Source organism: Saccopteryx leptura, chromosome 1, assembly GCF_036850995.1.
Source record: "Saccopteryx leptura isolate mSacLep1 chromosome 1, mSacLep1_pri_phased_curated, whole genome shotgun sequence".
Taxonomy (NCBI): Eukaryota; Metazoa; Chordata; class Mammalia; order Chiroptera; family Emballonuridae; genus Saccopteryx; species Saccopteryx leptura.
This window is the reverse complement of record NC_089503.1, coordinates 59,493,196-59,520,583: the sequence shown is the minus strand read 5'-3', so window position 1 is coordinate 59,520,583 and position 27,388 is coordinate 59,493,196. Positions and strand designations below refer to the sequence as shown.

The 27,388-nt window shown below is 38.9% G+C and overlaps 1 protein-coding gene across 1 annotated transcript in view; it reads left to right on the top strand.

Annotated features, from left to right (window-relative positions):
- PGM2L1 (phosphoglucomutase 2 like 1) overlaps positions 1–21,141 on the top strand; it is a 56,620-nt gene extending 35,479 nt beyond the window's left edge. Inside the window, exons 5-14 of the mRNA XM_066368528.1 lie at positions 773–856; positions 3,504–3,697; positions 4,500–4,689; positions 5,004–5,101; positions 6,314–6,494; positions 8,464–8,557; positions 8,877–9,006; positions 9,748–9,937; positions 13,048–13,181; positions 16,012–21,141. Of these exons, the coding sequence (XP_066224625.1) occupies positions 773–856; positions 3,504–3,697; positions 4,500–4,689; positions 5,004–5,101; positions 6,314–6,494; positions 8,464–8,557; positions 8,877–9,006; positions 9,748–9,937; positions 13,048–13,181; positions 16,012–16,114 (1,398 nt within the window). The 3' untranslated portion in view covers positions 16,115–21,141. The remainder of the gene's footprint in view (positions 1–772; positions 857–3,503; positions 3,698–4,499; positions 4,690–5,003; positions 5,102–6,313; positions 6,495–8,463; positions 8,558–8,876; positions 9,007–9,747; positions 9,938–13,047; positions 13,182–16,011) is intronic.
- The last annotated feature ends 6,247 nt before the right edge of the window (positions 21,142–27,388 follow it).

The window sequence follows — 27,388 nt, the reverse complement described above, 5'->3', positions numbered from 1 at the left end:
ACATCATAGGCAGACAAATAATAACTACTAGAAAGAAAAAGGGAAATTTAACCTCTAGGAATTAACTTTGGGAACAAAGATGGTGAGTTGACCATAATGTGATATAGAGGCCACAGAGGAAATATACAGATTTTCAAGTTGGAAGGTAAGAAATCTATGTGCTACCCTTGAACCTCCTCTCTTATGATTGTATAATATTAGATACACCTCAGTGTAAAATGTGATAGATTAGGTGATATTTAAATTTACTTTCAGCTCTTAACATTTTTTTTTAATATTTATTTTATTGATTTTAGAAAGGGAAAGAAAGAGAGCAGGAAAGAGATGGGAACATCTGTTCCTGTTATGCCCTGACCAGAGATTGAACTGGCAACTGCTATACTTCAGACAATGCTCTAACCAACTGAGCCCTCTGGCTAGGGCCACCTCTTAACATCTTATGATTATATTCATCACTCATAGCTCGAGTCTAGTGGAGTGTCTGGCATATTAGTAGGTTTTCATTAAATATTTGTTAAATGAACAAAATAATAAAAAATATTTATAGGACTAAGTTAAATGAAACTGGGGGGAAAGCCATTCAGCCTAACATGTGGTTATTGGTGATCTGTTAGAAATGGGCCCCACCCAAGGAACTGAAGTTGATTGTTGAGGTTTTAGGCTTTTTATATCTCTTAATGTCTTTTTCTGGTATTTAGTCACAGGTATTCTGATGTTAAGTGTATAAGTAGCCAGAAAGCAAAATGAAATTATGCTGTTACTATTTTTTCAGCCATATGCAGTCCAGGAGCTCAAAGCAGTTGCAGGTGTGATGATTACTGCATCTCATAACCGCAAAGAAGACAATGGATACAAGGTAAACCTTGGACTCCTATTCTTTGCTTATTTACATTGTTCTTATTTTATTTAAATAATAAGTGTCTATGCTGAGGAACAGAGGTAGACATTGGAGACAGGAAGATAAAAGCATTGAGACCAACCCTCAAAGAGTGTGTATCCCTAAGGGCCCTATTACTTTTCAACATGTACTATTATTATCTCTTCATTGGCCTCTTTACTTCTAATATCTTAATGACCTTGATTTCCCTATTCTGTTCGAAATCCATCCTCTCTAAATTTCAGAAATAAAGTCATATTGTATCAAAAACTTGAAGAATGACTGGGAGTTTGCAGGAAGAGAGCCAGAGGAATGTTACCTTGATGTCACTCTCTTCTCCCTCTAACCTTCTACCAGGACTCCCTATTGGCCACAGGAGCCACTTGATGTGTCAACAGCCATGACAGAAAGCAGGATGGAGAAGGGTGAAGACTGTCCCTATAGGGGCAAACAAAATAGACAGCATAGTATTGAAGCCAGTGTTTGGGACTCCTAGGTGATGAGTCCTTGATCTTATATTTATTTTTCTTCCTTTGTCCGGAGGTCTCCAGGTACACTGAATTCTGTTTTACTGGAAAAAGTAAGATTTAATAGTAATCTTAAGATTTTGGCCTTGGCCAACTAAGTGGGCAGTATTACCAGTCACAAAGGCAGGGAAGAAGCATGATTAATTCAGTTTTGGATATATTAAGTTTGAGATATTTGGTCAACCAGGTATCAGTGTCCTATATGCAGGTGTATATAGACTGATATCTGGGCTGAAGTTATACATTTTGGGGTCACCATACATCAGGGGTCTCAAACTCAACTCAGCATGTGGGCCACAGAGCAAGATCACAGCCATTCGGCAAATATAAGTAGGCCCCTAGGCTTACTTAATTTTATCCAAAATATTTTGAACTTCGTGGATTAGTCTGCGGGCCGCACAAAATTGTTCGGCGGGCCGCAAGTTTGAGACCCCTGCCATACATCTTAGAGCATTTAAGAGTATTTGAAAGCTCTTAACTTGGACAAATAGCCCAGAGACAGCATATAGTAGAAGTACAAAAACAGGTCCAGAAGGGATCCTGAAAAGTGGAAACCACAGGATGAACCAAAAACAAGAAGCTGGTGTGTTCCAAATGGAAATTTTATTTTTAATATCGCTTGGGGGCAAGTGGACTGAGACCTTGGGGTGTCGTTCCAAGCTGTGGGAGGGGGCATCAGATATAGGGAATTTGCTAGCATGGGGTCCATGCACCTGGGCAAGCTTAGATTAGCATATCAGGGTTCTTGTAGCCTTGGTTACTGACTTAATGAGGGAAATTCTGCTGCAGAGACACAAGTTCTTTGATGTAGCACAGACTCGGGTGTCCTTGGTAAATCCTGAAGACAGCCAAGAGGTCAGTCTCCCAGGAACAGCTGGGGGCCTGAATCTGTGAGCCTGTTTTCACAAACAACTATTGTGATTTAAAGCTCCCCTAATGGTCAGGTTCCTCCCTAATGCAAGCTTTTTTCAGACATTTTTGAGAAGGTAAACTTTTTACTATATTTCAAAATGAAGGCCAGGCAGCTGTTAGGAGAGAGAATAGCAAGCAAATTAACTCTTATTTTTACAAAATATTTGGGTGAGGGGAATATGAGTTCTACAGGGGCTAATTTAACCCTAACAGATCCCTACAGAATATCAACTTTATGGCAAGGGAGGAAGAAGTGCTAGAGAGAGAAGAAACACCAGAAAAGTTTGGTGTCATAAAATCCAAAAGGATAAGACAGTTGCAAGAAGAGAAAGGCCTGCCCTGGCCGGTTGGCTCAGCGGTAGAGCGTGGGCCTGGCGTGCGGGGGACCTGGGTTCGATTCCCAGCCAGGGCACATAGGAGAAGCGCCCATTTGCTTCTCCACACCCCCCCTCCTTCCTCTCTGTCTCTCTTTCCCTCCCGCAGCCAAGGCTCCATTGGAGCAAAGATGGCCCGGGCACTGGGGATGGCTCCTTGGCCTCTGCCCCAGGCGCTAGAGTGGCTCTGGTCGCAACAGAGTGACGCCCCCGGAGGGGCAGAGCATCGCCCCCTGGTGGGCAGAGCGTCGCCCCCTGGTGGGCGTGCCGGGTGGATCCCGGTCCGGCGCATGCGGGAGTCTATCTGTCTCTCCCCGTTTCCAGCTTCAGAAAAATCCAAAAAAAAAAAAAAAAAAAAAGAGAGAAAGGCCAACTGTCAAGAGAGCTAAGAACCCAGATCCCCTCTGAGCATCAGACTCCTGTATTCAGCTGTGTACTTGATAGCCACTTTTATAATTGAAAAAGTACCAAGTTTTATGGATATTCCATGGTTACTTAGATTATCTTAGGTATATAGCTACATAAGAGTATGATTGGATACTATGGTATATGCATATTATAATGTCATAATGCCCTATTTTTATTAGAACCTACTTCTAAAAGAGAAAATAGTACATGATCAATTTGTTGAAGACTGCCTGAATAATCATTGCCATCAGTATACTTTGGTATTTATTAAACTAGTTCCATGTTGACATTTTCTACTCTATTAATTTGGTGTACTTTTTTACAAAGTCAAGTATCTCTTCTGTAGCTAAGAAAATATCTTGCCAACATTTCATGTATTTATAACTATATTTAACTATTATCTAGGTTTATTGGGAAACAGGTGCTCAGATCACATCTCCTCATGATAAAGAAATTCTAAAATGTATAGAAGAGTGTGTAGAACCCTGGAATGGTTCCTGGAATGATAATTTAGTGGACACCAGCCCACTGAAGAGAGATCCTCTACAGGACATTTGTAGGAGATACATGGAAGATCTGAAAAAGATCTGTTTTCACAGGTATCCCAATAGGAATATAGGATAGTATTACCTTAGAAATAAGATTAACAAATACTGGGAAGAAGTAGGGATAAGAATGTGTTGGCTGTTTATTATATGTAAAATTATAGCTAAATAGTACTGTTCATAGTAGTCAAAAAGTAGAAATAACCTAAATATCCATCAACTGATGAAGAAATAAATAAAATGTGATATATCCATACAATGAAATGTTATTTTGTAGTAAAAGGAAATGAAATATTAATGCATACTGAAGCATGACTAAGTTTTGAAAACCTTCTCCTAAGTGAAAGAAGGCAGTTACCAAGGATCACATGTTGTATGATTCCATGTATATGAAATGTCCAGAGTAGGCAAATTTATAGAGTCAAAAACAGAAGTTAGGGAGTGGTGGCAACAGAGTATGTTTCTTTTTGGGGTAATGAGAATGTTCTAAAATTGATTATGATAATGGTTAAAAAACTCTGAATATAGCAAAAGCCATTGAATTGTACACTTTAAATGGATGTATTATATAGTATATTAATTACCTCTTAATAAAGTTGTTAAAAAAGTATAGCTAAATATATGTATTCCCTTTATATAAGATCAGGGAATTTTCTCTCAAATTTTATTTTTCCTTTTCTATTTCCATATTTTCATAACTATTTCATAAATAGCTAACACTATTGCTACAAAGCATCCTGGCTTACTGAGTATATTTTTCCTACTCTACAAAAATAGATTTTAGCTTTTTCTCTAGCTTATTTCAATTCTATCACAAGTAACAACTTTTGTGATTGATGATGATTTTCCTTTGCAGGGAATTAAACTCAAAGACCACCTTGAAATTTGTACATACATCTTTTCATGGAGTCGGACATGACTATGTGCAGTTGGCTTTTCAAGTGTTTGGTTTTAAGCCTCCAATTCCAGTACCAGAACAAAAAGATCCTGATCCAGACTTTTCTACCGTTAAATGCCCCAATCCTGAAGAGGGAGAATCTGTGCTGGTATTTTTTTCTGTATTTAAATTATTATTAGTGTATTAAACTTCATCAGATAGATAGAACTCATTGACATTCAGCGATTACTTACAGAAGCAGCAACCACTTTCGTTTACATCTTTTAAATTATATGAAAGCCAAATACTCTGTTTTGTTTGAAATCTCTCTGGTAGATATCCCTACTTCTAAGCTTATTTTAAATTTAGCTGAAGTATCTTCCTTCTAAAATTCGTATCACTAACATAGTGCTTACATTTAGGAATATTAACATTGAGTTTAACATCTTAAATACAATCCAGCTTTTTGGGTCACTGTTTCAGGAACTTTCTCTGAGACTGGCAGAGAAAGAAGATGCCCGGATCGTGGTAGCCACGGATCCTGATGCAGACCGACTGGCAGTGGCAGAACTTCAGGAGAAGTCAGTAGAACCTGTTATTTGATTCAAAGCTTAACTTTTGAAAAATAATTTTTTTATTTTAAGGCTAATAGACTTGTTGGAAATAATTTTTTTTTTTTTTTTTTTTTTTTTTGGTATTTTTCTGAAGCTAGAAACGGGGAGAGATAGTCAGACTCCCGCATGCGCCCGACCGGGATCCACCCAGCACGCCCACCAGGGGGCCATGCTCTGCCCCTCCGGGGCGTCGCTCTGTTGCGACCAGAGCCACTCTAGCGCCTGGGGCAGAGGCCAAGGAGCCATCCCCAGCGCCCGGGCCATCTTTGCTCCAATGGAGCCTTGGCTGCGGGAGGGGAAGAGAGAGACAGAGAGGAAGGAGAGGGGGAGGGATGGAGAAGCAGATGGGCGCTTCTCCTGTGTGTCCTGGCCGGAAATCGAACCGGGACTTCTGCACGCCAGGCCGACGGTCTACCACTGAGCCAACCGGCCAGGGCCTGGAAATAATTTTTTAAAAATAAGAAAATACATCTCCTGAACCCCCACTATCCAGGGATAACCACCTAGATTGATATTTTAACATTTCCTTTCTATGCTTTTCCTACTCAAATATTTAAGATATATTTGTTTTTTTTAAATTGTGATCATACTCTACAGGGTGAGGCAAAACTAGGTTTACAGTTGTGAGGACGCAAAACAGAGTTTACTGTTGTGTTATTTATTAATGTATTTTCCATACGAATAACTGTAAACCTACTTTGCCATACCCAGCATATTATTTTATATTAATTATATATTATTCACTTAAATATCGTACTGTGAGCATTTTTTCCTGTTCTTACATATTTTTTAAATTATTAAATGTTAAAATGGCATAGTATCACAACAGATTGTTTATCAATATGATCATTTCCTAATCTTGGTCCTTTGAGTCATGTGTATTTTTGCCATTATGATGTTGTGACAACTGCCTTTACATAGAAAGGACATCATATTTTTAACTTTTTTTCATTAAGTAGAATAATAAAGGTAATGATTTTTCAAAAGACATTGCTACCATTTCTACCCTAAGCTTACCCCTCGTCAGTTAGAGAAGTAGTAGTAAATGTTTTCTTTAAAATTCCATGCAATAGTGTTAGAGTTTTCCTATATGAAGGATGATAATCTGTAGGTGTTGGGGTCAAGAAATTTTAATGAGAAGTTTAAAGATCTTGACTTGAATTTTTATTCTCTCTACAGCGGTCATTGGAAAGTTTTCACAGGGAATGAGTTGGCAGCTCTGTTTGGATGGTGGATGTTTGATTGCTGGAAGAAAAGTAAATCAAGAAATTCTGATGTGAAGAACATTTATATGTTAGCCACCACTGTCTCTTCCAAAATTTTGAAAGCAATTGCTCTTAAAGAAGGATTTCATTTTGAAGTAAGATTAGATAATATCTGTGTGCTACTTTTGTAAACCTATTTCTATAAATTAAAGCCATCTCCCCACCAAAACTGACTTTTATTAATTTCATTTTTTCCTAATTTTGTTAACACTTCATCTTTTTGATAGTTTAGACCCTTGAGCCAGCTTCATCCAGTGTGTTCATTTATGAAACTGAGATAAGATGTTATTTAAAAATTGTATGAATGCTTATTATTCCACACAACAATACCTTGTTTTCATACTGGGGAAATCTGTCTCCTGGTGACCTCATCAGTTACAGAAACTCCATTCCAAAACACTGTTGGAGGCTCTTCAAGTTCATTCTCAAGAAACTTTAGATAGTTTTATAAATTGCAAATTAAGACCCAGTGATTCAGTGGGCAGTGGCACAGTGGATAGAGCATCGTTCTAGGATGCAGAGGACCCAGGTTCGAGACCCCAAGGTCGCCAGCTTGAGTGTGGACTCATCTGGTTTGAGCAAAGTTCTCCAGCTTGGACCCAAGTTCTCTGGCTTGAGAATGGGGTTACTCGGTCTGCTGAAGGCCCATGGTCAAGGCACATATGAGAAAGCAATCAATGAAGAACTAAGGTGTCACAATGAAAAATTAATGATTGATGCTTCTCATCTCTCTCCGTTCCTGTCTATTTGTCCCTATCTATCCCTCTATCTGACTCTCTCTCTGTCCCTGTAAAAAAATTAAAAAAAAAAAAAGAAGCAATACAGAAATATCTTAAATAACAGTTTTATTGTTTTTTGTCAGGTATTATTAATATTATCCATTCATATTTTAAAACTCTTTCTTATAATTTAGTTTTGTTTACCTTTTTATTCTTTCTTTTGTGTGTGTGGCAGAGACAGAATCAGAGAGAGGGACAGACAGACAGGAAAGGAGAGAGATGAGAAGCATCAATTCTTCATTGCAGTTTCTTAGTTGTTCATTGATTGATTTTTCATATGTGCCTTGACTAGGGGGCTACAGCAGACTGAGTGACCCCTTGCTCGAGCCAGCGACCTTGGGTCCAAGCTGGTGAGCCTTGCTCAAACCCGATGAGCTCGCACTCAAGCTGGCGACCTTGTGATCTCGAACCTGGGTCCTCTGCATCCCAGTTCAACGCTCTATCCACTACACCACCACCTGGTCAGGCTATTGTTCTTATTTAAGTATTATGTGCATGAAATAATAAACTACCTTTTAGTATATCGTTTTTTTATATTTAAAACAGTCATTAGGGCAGAGAACTGGTTGTTAAATTATTTGAATCCCACCACTGCTCTAAACCAATTCATGTCTATAAAGGAAACAATAACTCATCAAATGAAAAGTCCTCAAATCTAATTCCCAAAGAAGGACTTGGTGTTATAGTAAGGAACACTTGGTTCAAGCATGTGTTGTGATACTATTGAAAGTGCATCATTAAAACACTTTATGACCTTTGATTACTTAAGGGAACTAAATCAGAACCTTCATAAACACTCTTATATTAGTGCTTGTAATACAGCTGAAAAGGCAGTTTCTGAGAGGCAGTGTAATTGTGCCTCTATCTCTTATATGCAGCATAATCTGGGGCAGGTTTACTGAACCTCTGAACCTACTTTAGCAACAGAGTTTTGTGAACATTAAAAAAGATAATGATGTAAAGCACTTGTTACACTGTTTGAAAAATAGTAAATTGTCCTAACATGCAATTTTGTGACTCTATGATTACCATTTGTAAATATTGGATTATATTTGGTGTAAATCACCTATTTCTGTACTTGATAAATTGTAGGTCATCAGTCGTGGAGTGTATGTATCCATATACTTTATGATTATATTGTTATCATTGTAGATATCTTTGCGGACCATAAACCATAATGGGAAATCACCAAAGAGAGTATTATGTAGTGTATTTAATGACAGCCTTTTCTCTAATGTATTTATGAGAGAGTCACTTAACAAGAGTGGCCTCCTCTGTATTTCAGGAAACATTACCAGGTTTTAAATGGATTGGAAGTAGGATAAAAGACCTCCTAGAAAATGGGAAAGAAGTCCTTTTTGCATTTGAAGAGTCTATTGGTATGTAGTCAATCTTAAAATCTTTTAAATTTGAATGAGGGCATTTATTTTTAATGTAGTAACTCTATAAAGAGGAATGTTTGCCTTCTGGTGTTGTATTCTGAGTTGTGGTAAATATCACAGAGCATTCAGAAATGCGTAGATGCATTTCTCATCAGAAAAAAAAGGACCCTTAAGGTCCCCTAAATACCTTTAGTATCATTGGGTTTCATTTTTGACTAGGCCTTAAATTCATTGGTTCTTCTGAAGAAATGTAAAACTATTGAAATTGTTATAGGCTTAAGTTTTCCTCTTTTTTAAAGATGTGTTTAATTCTCAGGTTTTCTGTGTGGAACCGCAGTTTTAGATAAAGATGGAGTGAGTGCAGCCGTTGTGGTTGCTGAGATGGCGTCTTACCTGGAAACCATGAATATAACATTGAAGCAGCAACTGACAAAGGTTTATGAAGAGTAAGCCCTGCTATTAAGAATTTCACATTGTATGGCCAGTAGTCACTGCCATCATGGCTATTCACATGCAGGTTCTCATTAGATTCAGACAGATGGTAAAGAAACAGTGGAGCCAAAGAATGGCGGTTCCTTTATTAAAGTCTCACACCAGCCGATGAGCAACACACACAGGGAAAACACTTCCCTCTGGTTCCACAACCAGGAGAATCTTCTCCGGTTCCTCCTAGAATCAAAGGCCTCACTAGTCTCAGCAGAGCTCACAAAAGCCCCTCACCTCTGGTTCCCCATCTGCATATCTTCTCCCTTCTCTCTGCACAAACTCGCAAACATGGCTTCTCTCTCCTTCCCCTCCTGCTCTCTCAAAACTTTCTGGCACTAAAATCTCTCCTCCAGCAAACATTAGTAAGACAATGGCCCTTCCCAAGCAGGAAGGTAATTTGCAGTTTCACAGATCACATATACCTGGCACTGCCCAGTGCCAGTTTTTAACACTAAATGTGAGCAAACTCAAAAATACAAATTCTACAAACTCATTTGCCCAACATACATGCTGATTTTTTTTTTCTTTCAGCTAAGTTTGTTTTCGAGCAATAGTCAATCCTTTTTTGAAAAGTACTGAAATTGCCTGAATTCATGACTGTCACTTTCTAGATGATAATAATATAATTGGCTTATCTTTAATATCTACTTTTCTAAAGAGTTATCTGAAATCTGATTTTAACACTTCAAATCTTTGTGCAGGTATGGTTATCATATTTCAAAAACTTCGTATTTCTTGTGTTATGATCCCATTACCATCAAAAGTATATTTGAAAGGCTCCGCAATTTTGATTCTATAAAAGAATATCCAAAATTTTGTGGGACATTTGCTATATTGCACATACGGGACGTTACCACTGGATATGACAGCAGCCAGCCTAATAAGAAATCAGTGAGTACCTTTAAAAAAAAACGTTTTAATAGTTTGTAATAATTCGTACTAGGGCAAAATAGAGAAGTTCAAGCATATTAATTTCTTGAAACTAGGATCTGTTGTTTTTGTCCAGAGCTGTTTAAGTCTACTAACAGGCTCTCTGACTCCGTCCCTGTCTTGTTACTCTCCAACTAGGTGCTACCCTCTGGGGGAAGAGAGGTGAGAAAAAGGGGAACAACAGACAGAAGGAAAAAGGGAAGGTGGGAGGGAGAATGTGTGATGATGCTGTGTAAATAATATTGAAAATAAAGTCTAAAAGCCTATAATTTCAAAGGTACACATCTTTCTAGTTGTAGTCTCCCTCCTCCAACTTGATTTGCTATACCTCCAGCCAAACAGAACAACTTAGTTTCTTACATATTACATTTTTTTAATTTCTGTGTTTGCGCAAGCTATTTTCTCTGTCTACCTTTTCTTCCTGCTGTTGCAGGTCCACACTTGAGCCGTTCTTCAAGACTTAAGGCAGATGTCTCCTCCACATACCCTCCAGGTCCCCACAGACACCTTTCTCCTGAGCTTTTATTACATAGTGTGCCTTCCTCTTGTCATTCATCACTTTCTATCTTACGTTATGGATCTTATGACAGATCCATTTGTGATACACCTTTATGCCTCTCAAAGGTCCTGCCTATATGATAGGTGCTCAAGAAGTATTTAATTTTTTTTAATTTTTCTGAAGTGAGAAGCTGGGAAGCAGACAGACAGACTCCCACATGCGCCTGACTGGGATCTACCCAGCATGCCCACCAGGGGCTAATGCTTTGCTCATCTGGGGTGTTGCTTCGTTGCAACTGGAGCCATTCTAGTTCCTGAGGTGGAGGCCATGGAGCCATCCTCAGTGCCCAGGCCAACTTTGCTCCAATGGAGCCTTGGCTGCAGGAGGGGAAGAGAGAGACAGAGAGGAAGGAGAGGGGGAAGGGTGGAGAAGCAGATGAGTGCTTCTCCTATATGCTCTGGCTGGAAATCAAACCCGAGTCATCCACACGCCAGGCCAGTGCTCTACCACTGAGCATACTGACCAGGGCCTCAAGAAGTATTTAAATGCCATGGATTGCTGATCACATTTAGTTATTGTTGCTATTATTATTATCAGCCCAAATTTTCATTTATAATATTCTAATATTGACTCAAGATTCTAGGGTCATGGTATATTTGGAGAAATCTGTAGCCTGTTGTGGAAAATACTACCTGCATTCCTTTGTGTACATTCAACCAGTCAACAAATATTGGTTCACAGTCATCGGTATTCTGTGCATATGCACATATGTGTATATCTGTTTTTGTGTCTTTGTAAACTACTTGAAGAAAAGAACCAATTTTTTTGCTTCTTTTTATTTTCTGTTCTTGCTGTGCTTAAAGTATTTCTTGTGTTATGCTTTTTTTCTCCCTCTTAACTTCCTTTAAAGCATATACTATATTTGTTATTCAAAGGGCTTTTTTATCTGTTCTTCACTGATGCTTATGATAATTTTGTAAGGCAGGTAGTATAGATATAGTTAATCCCTTAAGGGTCATATGATAAGTGTTGAAGACTTCCTGAGTTCTTTTTTCTGCACACTTCAGACTGACATTCATCTGTGTATTCAACAGACATTTATCAAAGTCCTTCTGTGCTACCGGCACAGGCACACTGGGGAGGCAGCAATGACAGAGGCACTGTTTCTACACTCAAGAGTCCAGTGGGGAAATGAATAAGCAAACAGTGATTACTTTGCAAAATGATGAGTGCTACCAGGGGGTCATTGGGTGCCATGGAAGAGCATGGGAAGGGCCCTTACTCAGATCATGGAAGACTTTCTGGAGGACTAGTGTGAGCCGAGTTCTAGAGGAGGGGTAGGAGCTGACTTCCAAATGGAGGAGGAACAGAAGTTGTTTCAGGCAAAGGGAGCAGCAAGTTCTAGGTCTAGATGAGAAGGCATGTTTTCCTTTAAAGAACCACAAGTTCTCTATAGTGTGGGGTGCAGGGAGGACTGGCATGTGTGCTGAGTGGTTTAGAGAGGGGCAAACCCAGGCAGGAAGATCAGTTAGTATGCTGTCTTAGTAAATGAGATGAGAGGAGGTGGGAGCCTGAACTTAATACAGTGGCAGCACTGATGGAGAGAATTGGACAAAGGTGAAGTAAATAAAGGATGGAAAAGACAGGACTTGCCAGTTGATATTCTGTGAGTGAGAAGGGGGAGAGGAAGGTCTCCATCTCACGGAGAGGACCAGGCTCAGGACACCCGAGGAAAGGCACCACTGTCAACCCCTGTGTCCTCACACAGCCCCACAGCTCCCTGGAGAAGCCCTCACAGACTGATGTGTGGTCTCGGAAGAGTACTGATGTTAATCCATATACTTACTCTCTGTAAAGCTTCGTTTCTTTTTTTCTTTAGTTTTTAGGTTAAAAATATAAAATAAAAAAAATTTCACCCCAGTGAATCCCAGATATGTGCACTCTGCTTGGTGGTTATTAAGAAAATATGAAAGTGCTTTGAAATTATAAAGCACTTTGCAAATGTAGAAGCAGTTTAGATTTTGATACAGATAGACCTGGCTTCAAATTCGTGCTCTGCCACTTCGCTGATGATCTTGAGCAGGTCGTTCCCTCTGTTTGAGCCTTGCCTGTAAATTGGCAGTAATGTTTACTTTGCAGGCTTATTGTTGAGGCCCAGAGAGCATGTGTGTAAGGTTCATAACCCCATGCCTGTACTATTATAAGTGTTTAGTAAGTGGAATATTTGTGAATTATTATGCTTGCAATCTTGTTTTGTATTTTATGAGTCTTTTAAAAATTTTTGTTCTTAATGATGGTAAAGAACACAAAACATTAACCATTTTTAAGCATACAGTTCAGTAGTGTTGACTACGTTCACATTGTTATACAGAACTTTTTCACGTTCCTAAACTGAAACTATACCCATGAAACAACTCCCCATTTATCCCTTCCCCAGCCCTTGTTAACCACCCTTCTACTCTGTTTCTGTGAATTTGGCTACTTTAGATACCTCATGTAAGTGGAATATATTTTACAGTTCTTGAAAGTGAAAAAGTACCACGTGTAATTAAGCTGTTACACTTGTGCACAGGTGCTGCCTGTGAGTAAAAACAGCCAGATGATTACATTTACCTTTCAAAATGGCTGTGTTGCCACTCTTCGGACAAGTGGGACAGAGCCAAAGATCAAGTATTATGCAGAGATGTGCGCATCACCTGACCAGAGGTGAGAATTGACTTTTTAAATGTATATGTAAAAGTTTTAGTGATCTATAATTCATATACCAAAGAGTTCAACCATTAAACTGTATGTCATTGGTTTTTAGTGTATTCAGAGTTGTGCAAACATCCCTACGATCAATTTTAGAACATTTTCATCACATCAGAAGGAAACCCCATACCCATTAGCAGTCACTTCCCATTCCCCTCACTGCCAGCCCTAAGCAACCACCAATCAACTACCTGCTTTTATAGATTTGCTGCTTATTCTGAACATTTCATAGGCATGGAATTGTACAATATGTAGTCATTTGTGACTGGCATTTTTTTACTTAGCATAATGTTTTCAAGGTTCATCCATGTTGTAGCATGAATCAGCATTTTATTCCTTTTTTTTTAAAAATTGTTGACCCTGGATGGGTGGCTCAACAGATAGAGCATTGTCCTGGCATGCTGGGGTTGTGGGTTCAATACTTGGTCAGGGCACATATGTTAAGCAATCAATGAGTGTACAACTAAATGGAACAAGTAAGTGAAACAATGAGTTGATGCTTTCCTCTCTCCTTATCTCTCAATGGAAAAAACATTTTTGATTGTTTTCATGACCCAGTAATGTTCCATTGTATGGATATAATACATTTGTTATCCATTTTATCAGATGATGGACATTTGAGTTATTTTCACATTTGGTTGTTAGGAATAATGGTGCTACAAATGTTTGTGTACAAGTTTCTGTGTGGAGATATGTTTTCATTTCTCTCAGGTATTTATCTAGGGGTAGAATTGCTGGGTCATAGGATAATTCTATATTTAACCTTTTGAGGAACAGTCAGACAATTTTCCAAAGCAACTGTACCATTTGGAATTGAGTTTTAAAATTTTAGTGAATTTATGTTCCTAGAGAGGCTGGCTCTCTAAACTTTAATGATGAATATTAAGAAATTATCAACAAATAATTTGTTATCACCAGATATTCATTTTCCACATCTAATATGATTTGACTTAATCTGCCCAACTTATTTCCTTTTAAAAATATGTGAATAAATAACTTTAATAAAAATATCCAGGTCCTGGCCAGTTGGCTCAGTGGTAGAGCGTCAGCCTGGCGTGTAGAAGTCCCGGATTCGATTCCTGGCCAGGGCACACAGGAGAAGCGCCCATCTGCTTCTCTACCCCTCCCCCTCTCCTTCCTCTCTGTCTCTCTTACCCTCCCGCAGCCAAGGCTCCATTGGAGCAAAGATGGCCCGGGCGCTGGGGATGGCTCCGTGACCTCTGCCTCAGGCGCTAGAATGGCTCTGGTCACGCCCTGGATGGGCAGAGCATCGCCCCCTGGTGGGCGTGCTGGGTGGATCCTGGTCAGGTGCATGCGGGAGTCTGTCTGACCATCTCCCAGTTTCCAGCTTCGGAAAAGTACAAAAAAAAATATCCAAAGGCTATTTAAACTTATTAAAAATAAAAATAAAATACCTGGCCCTTGCTGGTTGGCTCAGTGGTAGAGCGTCGGCCTGGTGTGCAGGAGTCCCAGGTTCAATTCCTGGCCAGGGCACTCAGGAGAAGCGCCCATCTGCTTCTCCACCCCTCCCCCTCTCCTTCCTCTCTGTCTCTCTCTTCCCCTCCCGCAGCCAAGGCTCCATTGGAGCAAAGTTGACCTGGGTGCTGAGGATGGCTCCGTGGGCTCTGCCTCAGGCACTAGAATACCTCTGGTTGCAACAGAGCAATGCCCTGGTGGGCATGCCAGGGGGATCCTGGTTGGGTGCATGCGGGAGTCTGTCTGACTGCCTCCCCATTTCCAACTTAAGAAAAAAATAAAATAAAATAAAATAATATACCTCCTAAGTGGTATCATAGATCATTACTTTGGGGGGAAGATTTTTCTGAAATTGCCTCTGAGCAATTTTGTACCTAAATCTTTGCATTTCCTTTGAGGATAAGAAAAGAGCAGAGTTTAAAGTAAACCAAATTGGGTCATGCTGTATGAAGGATAATGACGAAAGTAATAAAAACTGGTTTGTTAGGTAGCTTGTAAAATAGCTGAAAAGGGGGCCTTTCTGGAAATGTTTTTGGGCGACAGCAGCTCTTCAGGTGATGACTTTGAAGGTCATGCTTGTAAGTGTATATTTATTTTTTAAACATCTCATTCCTTTAGTCACACTTTCTTCTGCTACCTGAAAGACATGTCATGTCATCCCATAATATTTCTATAGGATATTCTTCAAAGTATTTCAGGATACCATTTTCTCTTAATACCTGGTATTGGTGTTCTAAGCCACTGAGTTGCCTCACCCAGGAGAAATCTTTAGATCTATTATAACTCCTCCATGTGTCATCTCGCAAGGATCTCCTCATGTAATTCAAGTTCAGTTTGTGGTATTTCTTTGTGTGTGATTTTGTTTACCAGTTGTATAATCAATCATTCCATCAGGTGTATGCTGTGTGTGTCTGTGTGTGACAGAGACAGAGAAACAGAGAGAGGGACAAATAGGGACAGACAGGAAGGGAGGAAGATAAGAAGCATCAACTCTTCATTGTGGCACCTTAGTTGTTCATCGATTTCTTTCTCATATGTGCGTTGACAGGGGGTGGGAAGGCTATAGCAGAGCAAGTGACCCCTTGCTCAAGCCAGCAACCTTGGGCTCAAGCTAGTGAACTTTGCTAAAGTGCTCAAGCTGTCAACCTCGGGGTTTCAAACCTGGGTACTCCAACTCCCAGTTCGATGCTCTATTCACTGTGCCACTGCCTGGTCAGGCAGGTGTATACCTTTTTAAGAAGTTATAACAATTAAAAATTTAAGGCTGTAAAAATCAAGAATTTTAAAACTCTTAATCTTTTTTCCTCAGTGACATTGCCTTACTAGAAGAGGAGTTGAAGAAACTCATTGAAGCTTTGATTGAGAATTTTCTTGAGCCCAGTAAAAATGGACTGATCTGGCGTTCTGTCTAGTGGATATGGGTATATCATTACTGTGTGCTGGGATATGGGACAGGACAACCAAGAACTCCACGCATTGAACTCGTGTTAGTGTTCTCATCTGGCCAATTAGCTTTTGCTTTTTCTTTTTGGTTGGTTGACTAAACAAACTGTGTAACTTTGAAATGAAATGGTCTAGGGAAAAATAATTCAAATTTTCTCATAACCTTGAACAAAAGTCATCTCATTAAAAGTATTATATGTAGTAACATCATTCTTTAACAGAAGTAAAACAGTGCAAAAGTGAGTTTCTTCTTAAAGTGTGGTTAAGTACGCTTAGTTCCATATTCTTGTAATTATATATAGCATGGTTGGTTTTTTTTAATAATTTTATTTTTAATGGGGCAACATCAATAAATCAGGATACATATATTCAAAGATAACAAGTCCAGGTTATCTTGTCGTTCACTTATGTTGCATACCCATCACCCAAAGTCAGATTGTCCTCTGGTTTTTTTAAGGCAGATAAATGTTATATAATTGTAAAGTAAAAAAATTATTTCATAAAATTGACAAGAAAACAGCACTAGTCTCAGAATACTGTGGAAGTGTTATTGTTACAGTATAGGTATTGACTTGCAAATTAGAGTATTTGAAATAGGATATTTAGCTTTTCTAGCATAGAACAGATATTATGAATGTGGTTTCCAGCTCTTCTGTTTCAGGTGCTGTTGCTGCAGTGTAGTATTTATCGTATGTATTTAAATTCCAATGTTTTCTGAACATAAAACAATAGTGGCAACACTCCAAGAGGCTTTGTTCTTGTCAAATTTCTCAGGGTATAGTATGAATTGAAACAGTGTTCCTGCATTGAATATAATTCGATCAGTTAATTTTTCAGGCAGGTAAGGAAAATCTTCCAAATTATATAGGTGCTTTCTCTATATATTAGATAGGTTTTATGACTTCAAAATCTTATGAATGTATATAAAAATCTTAATGAAAGCAGGCTCAGTGTAACTGTAGTTAAGCATCTTCATGTTAGAATTAAGTGTCAGTTATCACAGCCTCTGACTAAAGAAAAAAAATCTGAACTGAGAAAGGAGCTCTGAATTTATTTTAAAATCTAACTTTTGAATTACATTTTTATAAGGAGATTTATTCCTTTATCAGATGAAGTAATGCTAATTTTACTAAGAAATTAAACATTCAGATTTTAGGTATTATGAAACACTAAAACTATCTGTTTTGAAACTAAAGTTCCGTTTAGCCTAACATCTTGCTGGCTCCTGTGGAATTTATGATCACAAGAATAACTAACTTTTCTAATGTAGAAATAAAATTAGAAAGTCACTGGTTGATTCTGTAGTCTAAAAAAGACAATGGGGAAGCTCTGTTTAATCTTCTTAAAATATATTCTGTCATATGTAGCTCATAGAATACTTAAACACATGTGGTATAGCTGAGAGGGTAACAATAACAAGGCCTTGGGTATAATCATCTAAACAAATTACCTGCAAAAGATAACTAGTATTAGCGAATGTGTTTCCTTTAAAAAATGGTAATATAAAATTTGAACTGATTAGAATATTTATTAAATCATGGTTTGGTTTGTTGTAGCTATTAGCTAACATTTGGTTGAACTCATATAATCCGAATATAATTTTTAAATTATTGTATTGCCACTATTGTTAATTTGTTCCTTTCTTATTTTCTTATAGCTGGATCTTGTATGACTATAGATAGTAGACAGCTAGGTAAATGTAGAACATCATATTTCTAAAGTTTGTTTTCAAAGGCTTTGCACTGAAGAAGAAATGTATAGAAATTTTTTTTGCTTTAATGCTTTTAGGAATGTAGACTGTAATTTAGGAAATGGCCTATATTCTACAAAGTGGTATATGAAATGCTGTATATATGGAAAATATGTATATTTGGTTTCAGTGTTGATTTTTCATTGACTGAAGAACAAAGTGGAGCTAAAATGATACAATAGCCCATTTATAATCCCTAAAGCCATGTTATGATTATCATTCTGTTATAAAGAGAACAGTTTTATTTGAATGCTTTAATATAATACAACATTTATTCACCTTAATCAAGGTGAAAAGTTATTAAAGCTTGGGCTCTTATCTCAAAAATTTAAATATCCAAAGTTAAAATTAACAAAAATTTTGCAAGTGTTCCCAAAGTGTATGTAGATTGAGGGAATTATTTGATTCTAGCCAAGGTGCCGAGTCTGTCTGAGTGTGATATTTCACATGAACTTTGACATAGTGGGTGTACACTTGCATGACTGGATAAACTCAGTAGCCCAGGCCAACCAGAAGAGACGGAATGCTGGCCAGTAGGTCTCCGCCTTGGGCTCTGCATTGTTGATCTTTTTCTTTGTGAGCAATATCATGGAAACGAGTGCATTCTCACTGAGTGTGCAGATCAAAACTTGGATTTTCTAGAGCCCTGGGGAAAAGGAAAGAATTTGTGGAGCAAGATTAAAGCATAGGCTGGAAATAAACAGTATAAATAAGCAAATAATAGAAAGGTCAGTAAGGTGGCACAGGAAATGCTTTTTGACAAGGGCAAATTTATCACCCTAAAAATAGGGAAAACCAACAGTGGGCAAGTTGTTTACCTGTGTTTAATTGTAGCGATTATGAGTGAATAGTGAACCTTCTGTTTTCTTTTCTTAGTGACCACTAAAGAGGCCAAGTTTTAAGACATGAGAAAACATATCTCTCTTACTGGTTCAGTTTCTGAGAGGATGTTGTGTCTCTTAGGATCACATAGGAACAGGGAAAGGACATAGCAGAAATAAAAAGAAACACAGATTTGAAAATAAGATCTCTGAGAAAAATTTAAAAATTACAGTCATTTAACTCTGGAAAGGAGAAAGCTGTTGAGATAGTTTAATAAATCTTAAGTTGAGTCTTACTGAACATCTTAAACTAAGAAGTAATATGGCAAACTGTTCTCCATCTCCAGCAAAGATAAAACAGTAGGGAATAAGGATTTTTTTTAAAAGACAACATGAATAGTTTAAGATTTTAAAACTTGGATAAAATCATTATGAAGCCCTCTATTTGAATTTTTTTTTATTTTTAAGAGAATAAAAAAATTAAATATTAAGGAATTTACTAAATGGCTTTTACAGGTTCCTTCTAAATCTTTTTTTTTTTTAACTCAGGTTGGAACAAAGATATCATAAAGAGCACTGAAAGTAACATTTGAATTTCACTCCATGTCTGTAAGAATTTAGCTCATAAGAGTTTTTTTTTCATATGTTGAGTAGTAGATGCATGAGTGCAGTGAATAAAGACTTGCTTAGATGTTATTCTAACTTTAATCTGGCAAATTAAGTGAGACTTGAACAAACACAGTTTTGTTCATCTTAAAGAATGTGTAGCATTATAGGATATTGAAGGGATTTATTTTAAGTATAGAGTACTGTTATTTGGATGTAGTAACTTCAGCAGAGAGTTTCTAAGAGATTGAATTCTTTGGAATATATTTATATAGAAAATAGAATTCCTGTTTCTTAAGCAGATTGCTTCTGGAATTGATGTTACAAAGATATTAGCTGGAGTTTAATGGAGAAATTGTTCTGTGAGCTGCTATTATTGGTATTTCTTTCAGATCTTTGCCATTATTGCTTATGATGCTTGAAAAATCCAAATTCTGGTTAGATAAATTTAGTTTTATGCCTTTTTTTCTCTACCTCCTTCTTTCCCTGGGTGCCCTCCCACATTTTGTTACTGTGAAATGCTATTGCCCTATTACCTCACTGATAAGAAATTTTAACTATGTTACCTTCAGAATGCTTTAAACTTATTCATAAACTAGGTTGGTTTATGGACTTTTGGGTATTTTGTTATTGTGAGAATAAGACATTGTAAGAAATGGTTTTAAATCTATTTCATAACTTTCTGTGGTTTGTCTGGATACTATATGTTAAGTTATTATGGCCTTTTACAATTCACTTATTTTCTGAAATTGCTCTAGAAATAAATGAGGGAAGAGTCATACTAACCAAAATGAACGGTCACTTAATCTAGCATTTTACTTTTTGTTTACTTCAGGCATCATCCAAAGCACAAAACTTGAGGACATATTTTTTTTATGTGTGTATTTGTGCCTCAAAGTATCATACCATAAACCATAAGGAGTCTAAATAGAAAGAAGAGAGAATCATTGTCTCAGTTCATGACATGACTTTAGTTCTAGTTGGAAACAAAGTTAGTGTTGACCACTGGTTACTTTATTAAAATACTCATCATACTGTTATATTCGTTAAGCCATGTTTTCTTTTTATTAATTAAAGACGATGTACTTAAAAAAGAGAACATACAAGAATAAGTAAAGCAACCAGGATAAAGGCAGAGGGACACGGCTGAAGTTCGCTTCTCACATTTTCCCACCAGTGTGGCCCTAAAGCAGTGTGTGTGTGTGTGGGGGGGGGGGGGGTGTTAAGAGCAAAATCAGAAGCAGCCTACCACTCTTGAAATTTCATGTTCTGTGTTAAAAATGTTTGTGAATTTTGCTTTCTCCATGATAAAACTGTTGATTGATGTAAAAATGATTCCTTCAATCTTCACTAAAACAGGTGTTGCCCGAAAGGAGCCCATGTGTATCATGAGGCCTCTTGGTTTTCTCCCCAAACCCCTTCAGCTGCTGCATATCCCTGGGCATACACATGCTGACTCTAGGGTGAGAAATATAAACATAGACCGTGTCTAGGATATTTCCTGCTTTCTAGTAGCCGACCTTTGAAAGTATATATTAATGCCAAGTTAAACTGACCTTGAAACAGTTCTATTACCCATGAACCTTATAATATAGTCAGAGGTATTGGCCAGCCTGTTCTCTTTGCTTTATTGGCATTCCTTGATGAAGGTCCTTTGTGACTATCAGCTTCCTGTATTATTTTTCATAGCCACACCCCCTAGTACCGTACCTGTTTTAGAGTGCGTAATTGGTGATAATAGTAATTAAGGGATTTTATTTTTAAAAAGCAAATAATTTAAGAAGTAATCAAAAAATATTAATTTTCTAATTCAGCTTTTAAAACAACTCTCATTATTGAAATTTTTTTGTTGTTGTTGTATTTTTTCTGAAGCTGGAAACGGGGAGAGACAGTCAGACAGACTCCCGCATGCGCCCAACCGGGATCCACCCGGCACGCCCACCAGGGGCGACGCTTTGCCCACCAGGGGGCGATGCTCTGCCCCTCCGGGGATCACTCCCACTCCAGCGCCTGGGGCAGAGGCCAAGGAGCCATCCCCAGCGCCCGGGCCATCTTTGCTCCAATGGAGCCTTGGCTGCGGGAGGGGAAGAGAGAGACAGAGAGGAAGGAGGGGGTGGGGATGGAGAAGCAAATGGGCGCCTCTCCTATGTGCCCTGGCCGGGAATCGAACCCGGGTCCCCCACACGCCAGGCCGACGCTCTACCGCTGAGCCAACCGGCCAGGGCCTCATTATTGAAATTTATAATAAGTAATGTTTATTAAGCATACACATCCTTAAATACTCAGTTTCTTTAGAGAAAGCAGAGTATTTTCCTATTTGGAAATTGTGTATAACGCCTAATATTTTACACGCAAAGCAAGGCATTGCCCAAGAAGGCTAAGAAAGTGTCTATGCAGACTTAATATCACTAGTATAAGAGCCAGTTTGAGCCTGCTAGTGCTGCCTTCCAAGTGAGTCACAACTAATTTGATACTGTTTGGTATAGTTTTGTTCAATGTTATGATTCAGCATATATCTTACAAGAGCCACTCAAGCAAGAGTCTGTATCTATATATGGTGAGCCTTCTTGTTATAGGCTAAGATCAACTCTGTATACATCACTGAAATGCCAGATAAAATGTGTGCAATTAAGAATGAATTCTTTTTCTGATTGTGTAGCAGTAGTTCAACATTGTGCCCTTGTTTCAATAGTTTCTGTCAATATCTTCCCATTTTTCTTTAAGAAAACCCCAGAGTGTATCATTAACATTGCCTGTGAGAATTTGCACTTTAAGTATTTTTGTGTGGATTTCTTGTGGTTTCAGCCAAATGAAGTGTTATCAGTAATAAACAGGTCTCTTCATAAGCATGAGTTTCTGTGTAATTTTTATATCTTAGATACTGTATAGTTCATAAAGTTTGCTATCTAAACTGAATATCTTTTTGAAATATATGTGTGATATACCCTAGAATCTACTTTGAGCCTAAAAAATATTCTAGCTCATTATTCAATAAATATTTCTTGATTGGTTCATCAGAAATCCCAGAAGAAAGAGTAAAGATTAACATTCTGTCTGTCTTATTTTTCTCTTTCTTTCAGTCGAGTTAATTTGTCCATGTTAGCATCTGCTAACATAATATTGTTGTTCATAGCACATAAACAAGTGAACAAATAAATTTAAATAGTATTATCTCTCTCCATGATCTTCATGAATGTAGATTTTCCACTACTTTAATATTATCTACAACAGTGCATGTAATGTGCCCACTAAATATTGAATGGATTCATGTTTCTGCCTGCAGAAGAAAAACACTAAATTCTTGATTCTGCACATCTACAGAGTCACACATGATGAGCAACATACAGTAGTGATAGCACCAGCTTTAGAGATATGTAAACCCGTTAACCTGTTGTCCCAGCATTACCTGCTTCTTGCTGCCTCAGGGTTATCTCTACCCACATCCTGCTGAAATCTTAAATTCAGCATTTTTTCCTACATTTTATTTCTTTTATTTATTTTTTTTTTATTTTGTATTTTTCCGAAGTGAGAAGCAGGGAGACAGAAAGACTCCCACATGCGCCCGACCAGGTTCTACCTGGCATGCCCACTAGGGGGCGATGCTCTGCCTATCTAGGACGTTGCTCTGTTGCAACCAGTGCCATTCTAGTGCCTGAGGCAGAGGCCATGGAGCCATCCTCAGCACCCGGGCAAACTTTGCTCCAGTGGAGCCCTGGCTGCAGGAGGAGAAGAGAGAGACAGAGAGAAAAGAGAGGAGGAAGGGTAGAGAGGCAAATGTGTGCCTTTCCTGTGTGCCCTGGCCGGGAATTGAACCCAGGACTTCCACACACCAGGCCAATGCCCTACCACCGAGCCAACTGGCCAGGGCTACATTTTCTTAGTGGCTCTTTATTCTCCTGGTTGAAACCTCCAAGTCACCTGTGTGATTTCTCCTGTTCCTGAATGTGTGCTATGAGACAAGTTCTTTAACAGCCTCGGATGGTAAGGGCAAAGCCACGGGCCTGAGGCCCATCTAAATGGATCAGAGAGCCTGACCTGTGGTGGCGCAGTGGATAGAGCATCAACCTGGAATGCTGAGGTCCCCAGTTCGAGACCCTGGGCTTGCCCGGTCGGGGCACACGTGGGAGTTGAGGCTTCCTGCTCCTCCCTTCTCTCTTTCTCTCTCTCTCTCTCTCTCTCTCTCTCTCTCTCTCTTGCTCTCTCTCTCCTCTCTAAAATGAATAAATAAAATCTTTTAAAAAAATAAAAAATAAATGGATCAGAGAGCCAACTCAACCATTTTAGATGATAACATAGAAATGTTATCATCCCCAAAGGAGAAGAGTTGATGTATGTGTAAATAAAGATATCTTGGAGGAGAGATTATAATAAAATTTTTTTATTCACCACTCTTCCTCCCCGTCCTCTGTAAATTAGCACTTCCTCATTTCTTTTAGTGGTGGGATCATTTTTCTTTATTTCCTTCTTTACCTCTGGTTCTGATCATTAAATATTTAAACCTTGCATGTAATTTGCTTTAAATTTAGTCTTTGACCTTTATCCTTGTTCTTCATTCATTCATTCATTTTATAAATATTTATTGGCCTAGAAACGCATAGGTACCAAGGGCACTCCAAAGGTAAGTAAGGAAAAAAGACACAGCAACCACATGTCAGTTCAGGACACCTTTCTCCTTGGCCCTGCACCACCAGATAAATCACTTTTAACTATTGTTCATTCCTTTGGATTCAAAGCACTAGAAGAGAAGGCCTAGTTGGCCGGTCTGTTGTCACCTGCCTGCCTTCTAGTTGGAGCTAGAAACTAATAGGGAAACATTTGACCCCATCAGCTTCCTTTTTTAAAAAATTTTCTTAATTGATTGATTGAGAGAGAAAGAAACATCAATTTGTTGTTCCACTTACTTATGCATTCATTGGTTGGTTCTTAGATGTGCCCTGACTGGGGATCAAACCCACAACCTTAGTATATTGGGATGACGCTTTAACCAATTGAGCTTCCTGGCCAGGGTACCCCCTCCACTTACTTCTGAATGGTAGTGGGCAGCAGGCCACTGCTGTTACCCTTGCATCAAGGCACAGAGAAATAGTTTACCAATCAGAAATTATGATGCAGACAAAAGGTGACAAACCCACTTCAGTGCTGGAACAGAGTGTTGAGAATAGAAGGTAGGCAGAGGAAGAGGGTAGAACAGCGCAGGGCATGGCATGATTGTGCAGAGAACCATACGTGTTCTGCTTTGTTTTGGGTAGGGGTGTGAATGGAGGCGTGGGTGAGGGAGGGCCATGGAGCTTGGACTTTAATCAGCAGGTCACAAAGGTCACGGAAAGGTTTAAGCAGAAGGCCTCTAGAAAATGACGATGAGAGTGGGGGAGATGGTATGAGAGAATGCAGCCCTGGAAAAAGGCTTAAAGGTCATCTTGTCCAGTGCTCATCTTCTCCAATGTGACTACCAAATGGGGAGAGATATTTGAACCTCTCCAATGACAACCTGCCAATACAAGTTGCTCTCTTTTAAAGAAAGGCCAGTAGCTGGACATTTTTCTAATGCCCAGCTGAGATTTGCCTCCAGCAGCTTCTACCTGTTGGTTGCCTCATTTTCAGCCACCTATCCCTTAATGTGCCATGCTTTTTCTCAAAATTGGTAATTTGATTTTTTCCAAAGAAAGTGGCTTCCATAGTTCCCTGCATCTCCACCTACGTGGAATACATAACTATTGTTATTGGCTATTTAATCATCTGTCTCCACTACTTGGCTGTAAGGGGTCTTAGGGCCAGTTCCATCTGGCTCCTCTGCTGTACCCCTGGGTGCCAAGCACAGCGCCCAGCACCATGGATGCACACTTAAGGTTGATGAATGCATGCACAAATAGATGCTAGGCCCTGGAGACAAAGAGAACCTTCACAAAAAGCTTCTAGTCTAGGTGAGACAGATAAGCACATCGATAAGTTAATCTTTCTACTAAGCCAGGGTGGTCAACCTTTTTATACCTACCGCCCACTTTTGTATCTCTGTTAGTAGTAAAATTTTCTGACCGCCCACCAGTTCCACAGTAATCTGAGTTTATAAAGTAGGGAAGTAACTTTACTTTATAAAATTTATAAAGCAGAGTTACAACAAGTTAAAGCATATAATAATAATTATTTACCAAGTACTTTATGTCGGATTTTCACTAAGTTTGGCAGAATAAATCTCTATAAAACAACTTACTATAGTTAACTCTATCTTTTTATTTATACTTTGGTTGTTCCACTACTGCCCACCATGAAAACTGGACCACCCACTAGTGGGCGGTAGGGACTAGGTTGACTACCACTGTACTAAGCAAACAGCAAATACGTGACAGGTATGGTAGATGTGAGTTGGCTCCTAAGTTCCACCAGGGGGTACTATGGGAATGCCTCAGACTTCTACTAAAAACTCCTGTTATTTTCTTAGAAAGACTCTACCTACTTTGAATGAAAATGTGATTTTCAAATGTGGTTATTTGGTTTGTGTTTTAATAAACTCCCTATTTAGTCCACTGAGAGAGCTGTAGATGAGCCATCTGTGAAACTGAAGGACTGAAGTAACCCCTGTTGGTGTTGACTTTATACTTGTAGTGGTTTTTCAACCTGAGATCATCTTCAAATTAGAATCAAGAGCTTTCAAAAACATGATTTAATTTATCTTCTACATCAACTGTTGGGAGCCAGAATAGAAAAGGTTTTTATTTTCATCTTCAAGATGGTAACTCTAAGGGTCAAAGAGATGAGGTAATTTTCCCAAGGAATCACAGTTGGTAAATACCAAAGCAAATACATGACTCTTATCTTCCAAATTCAAATATATTTATTCACTAAATATATATTGGGTTCCAGACTCTGTAAAAGATAATAGAGATACAAAGATAATACCATTCAAATTTACTGTCTTAGAAGCAAAGACCATCAAAGCTGGTGAGAACCTTGGAAAAAAATAATTAATGAAGTGTTCTTAACTTAGACATGCTTAAGAATCACTTTCTGGCCCTGGCCGGATGGCTCAGTGGTAGAGCGTCAGCCTGGCGTGCAGGAGTCCTGGGTTCGATTCCGGGCCAGGGCACACAGGAGAAGCGCCCATCTGCTTCTCCACCCCTCCCCCTCTCCTTCATCTCTGTCTCTCTCTTCCCCTCCCGCAGCCAAGGCTCCATTGGAGCAAAGTTGGCCCGGGTGCTGAGGATGGCTCTATGGCCTGTGTCTCAGGTGCTAGAATGACTTTGGTAGCAACAGAGCAATGCCCCGATGGGCAAAGCATCACCCCCTGGTGGGCATGCTGGGTGGATCCCTGTTGGGCGCATGCGGGAGTATGACTGCCTCCCCGTTTCCAACTTCAGAAAAATACAAAAAAAAAAAAAGAATCACTTTCAAGAGCCTGTTAAAAGCATATTGCTGGACCTTGACTCCTCTTTTCCTGTATTTTATTCAATGAGTCTAGGTAGAGCTCTGGAATCTGAGTTTTTCATAAGAACATCCACTCTTCCCTCCACAATACCAATGAACTGTGGACTACAGTTTTAGGGACATCAATCCATGGTTCAATCCTTTCATAATATAGAGGAGAAAACTGAAGAGAAGGGAGCAGAAGTGAGTTCCCCAGAAACTCTTCTTGAATGGGACCTTGGAATTGATAATGAGCAACCTGAAGTTATGAGATTTGGAGACCCTGTGTTAAATGTTTACACCTTGCAGCAGAATCACTTAACTTCAATGAAACACTTTTCTTAATAATAAAATGCAGAAGAAAAATACAACTCTCCTAGGCTTATTCTGAGGGAAAGAAGATATTATAAAAGATTGGGCAGGGGACTAGCACAAAAAGGATCCTTTTTTTTTTGACAGAGACAGAGTCAGAAAGACAGACAGACAGGAAGGGAGAAAGATGAGAAGCATCAATTCTTTGTTGCGGCACCTTAGTTGTTCAGTGATTGCTTTCTCATAGGTGCCTTTTCCGGGGGGGGGGGGGCTACAGCAGAGCAGGTGACCCCTTGCTCAAGCCAGGACCTTGACCTTCAAGTCAGCGACCTTTGGGCTCAAGCCAGCGACCATGG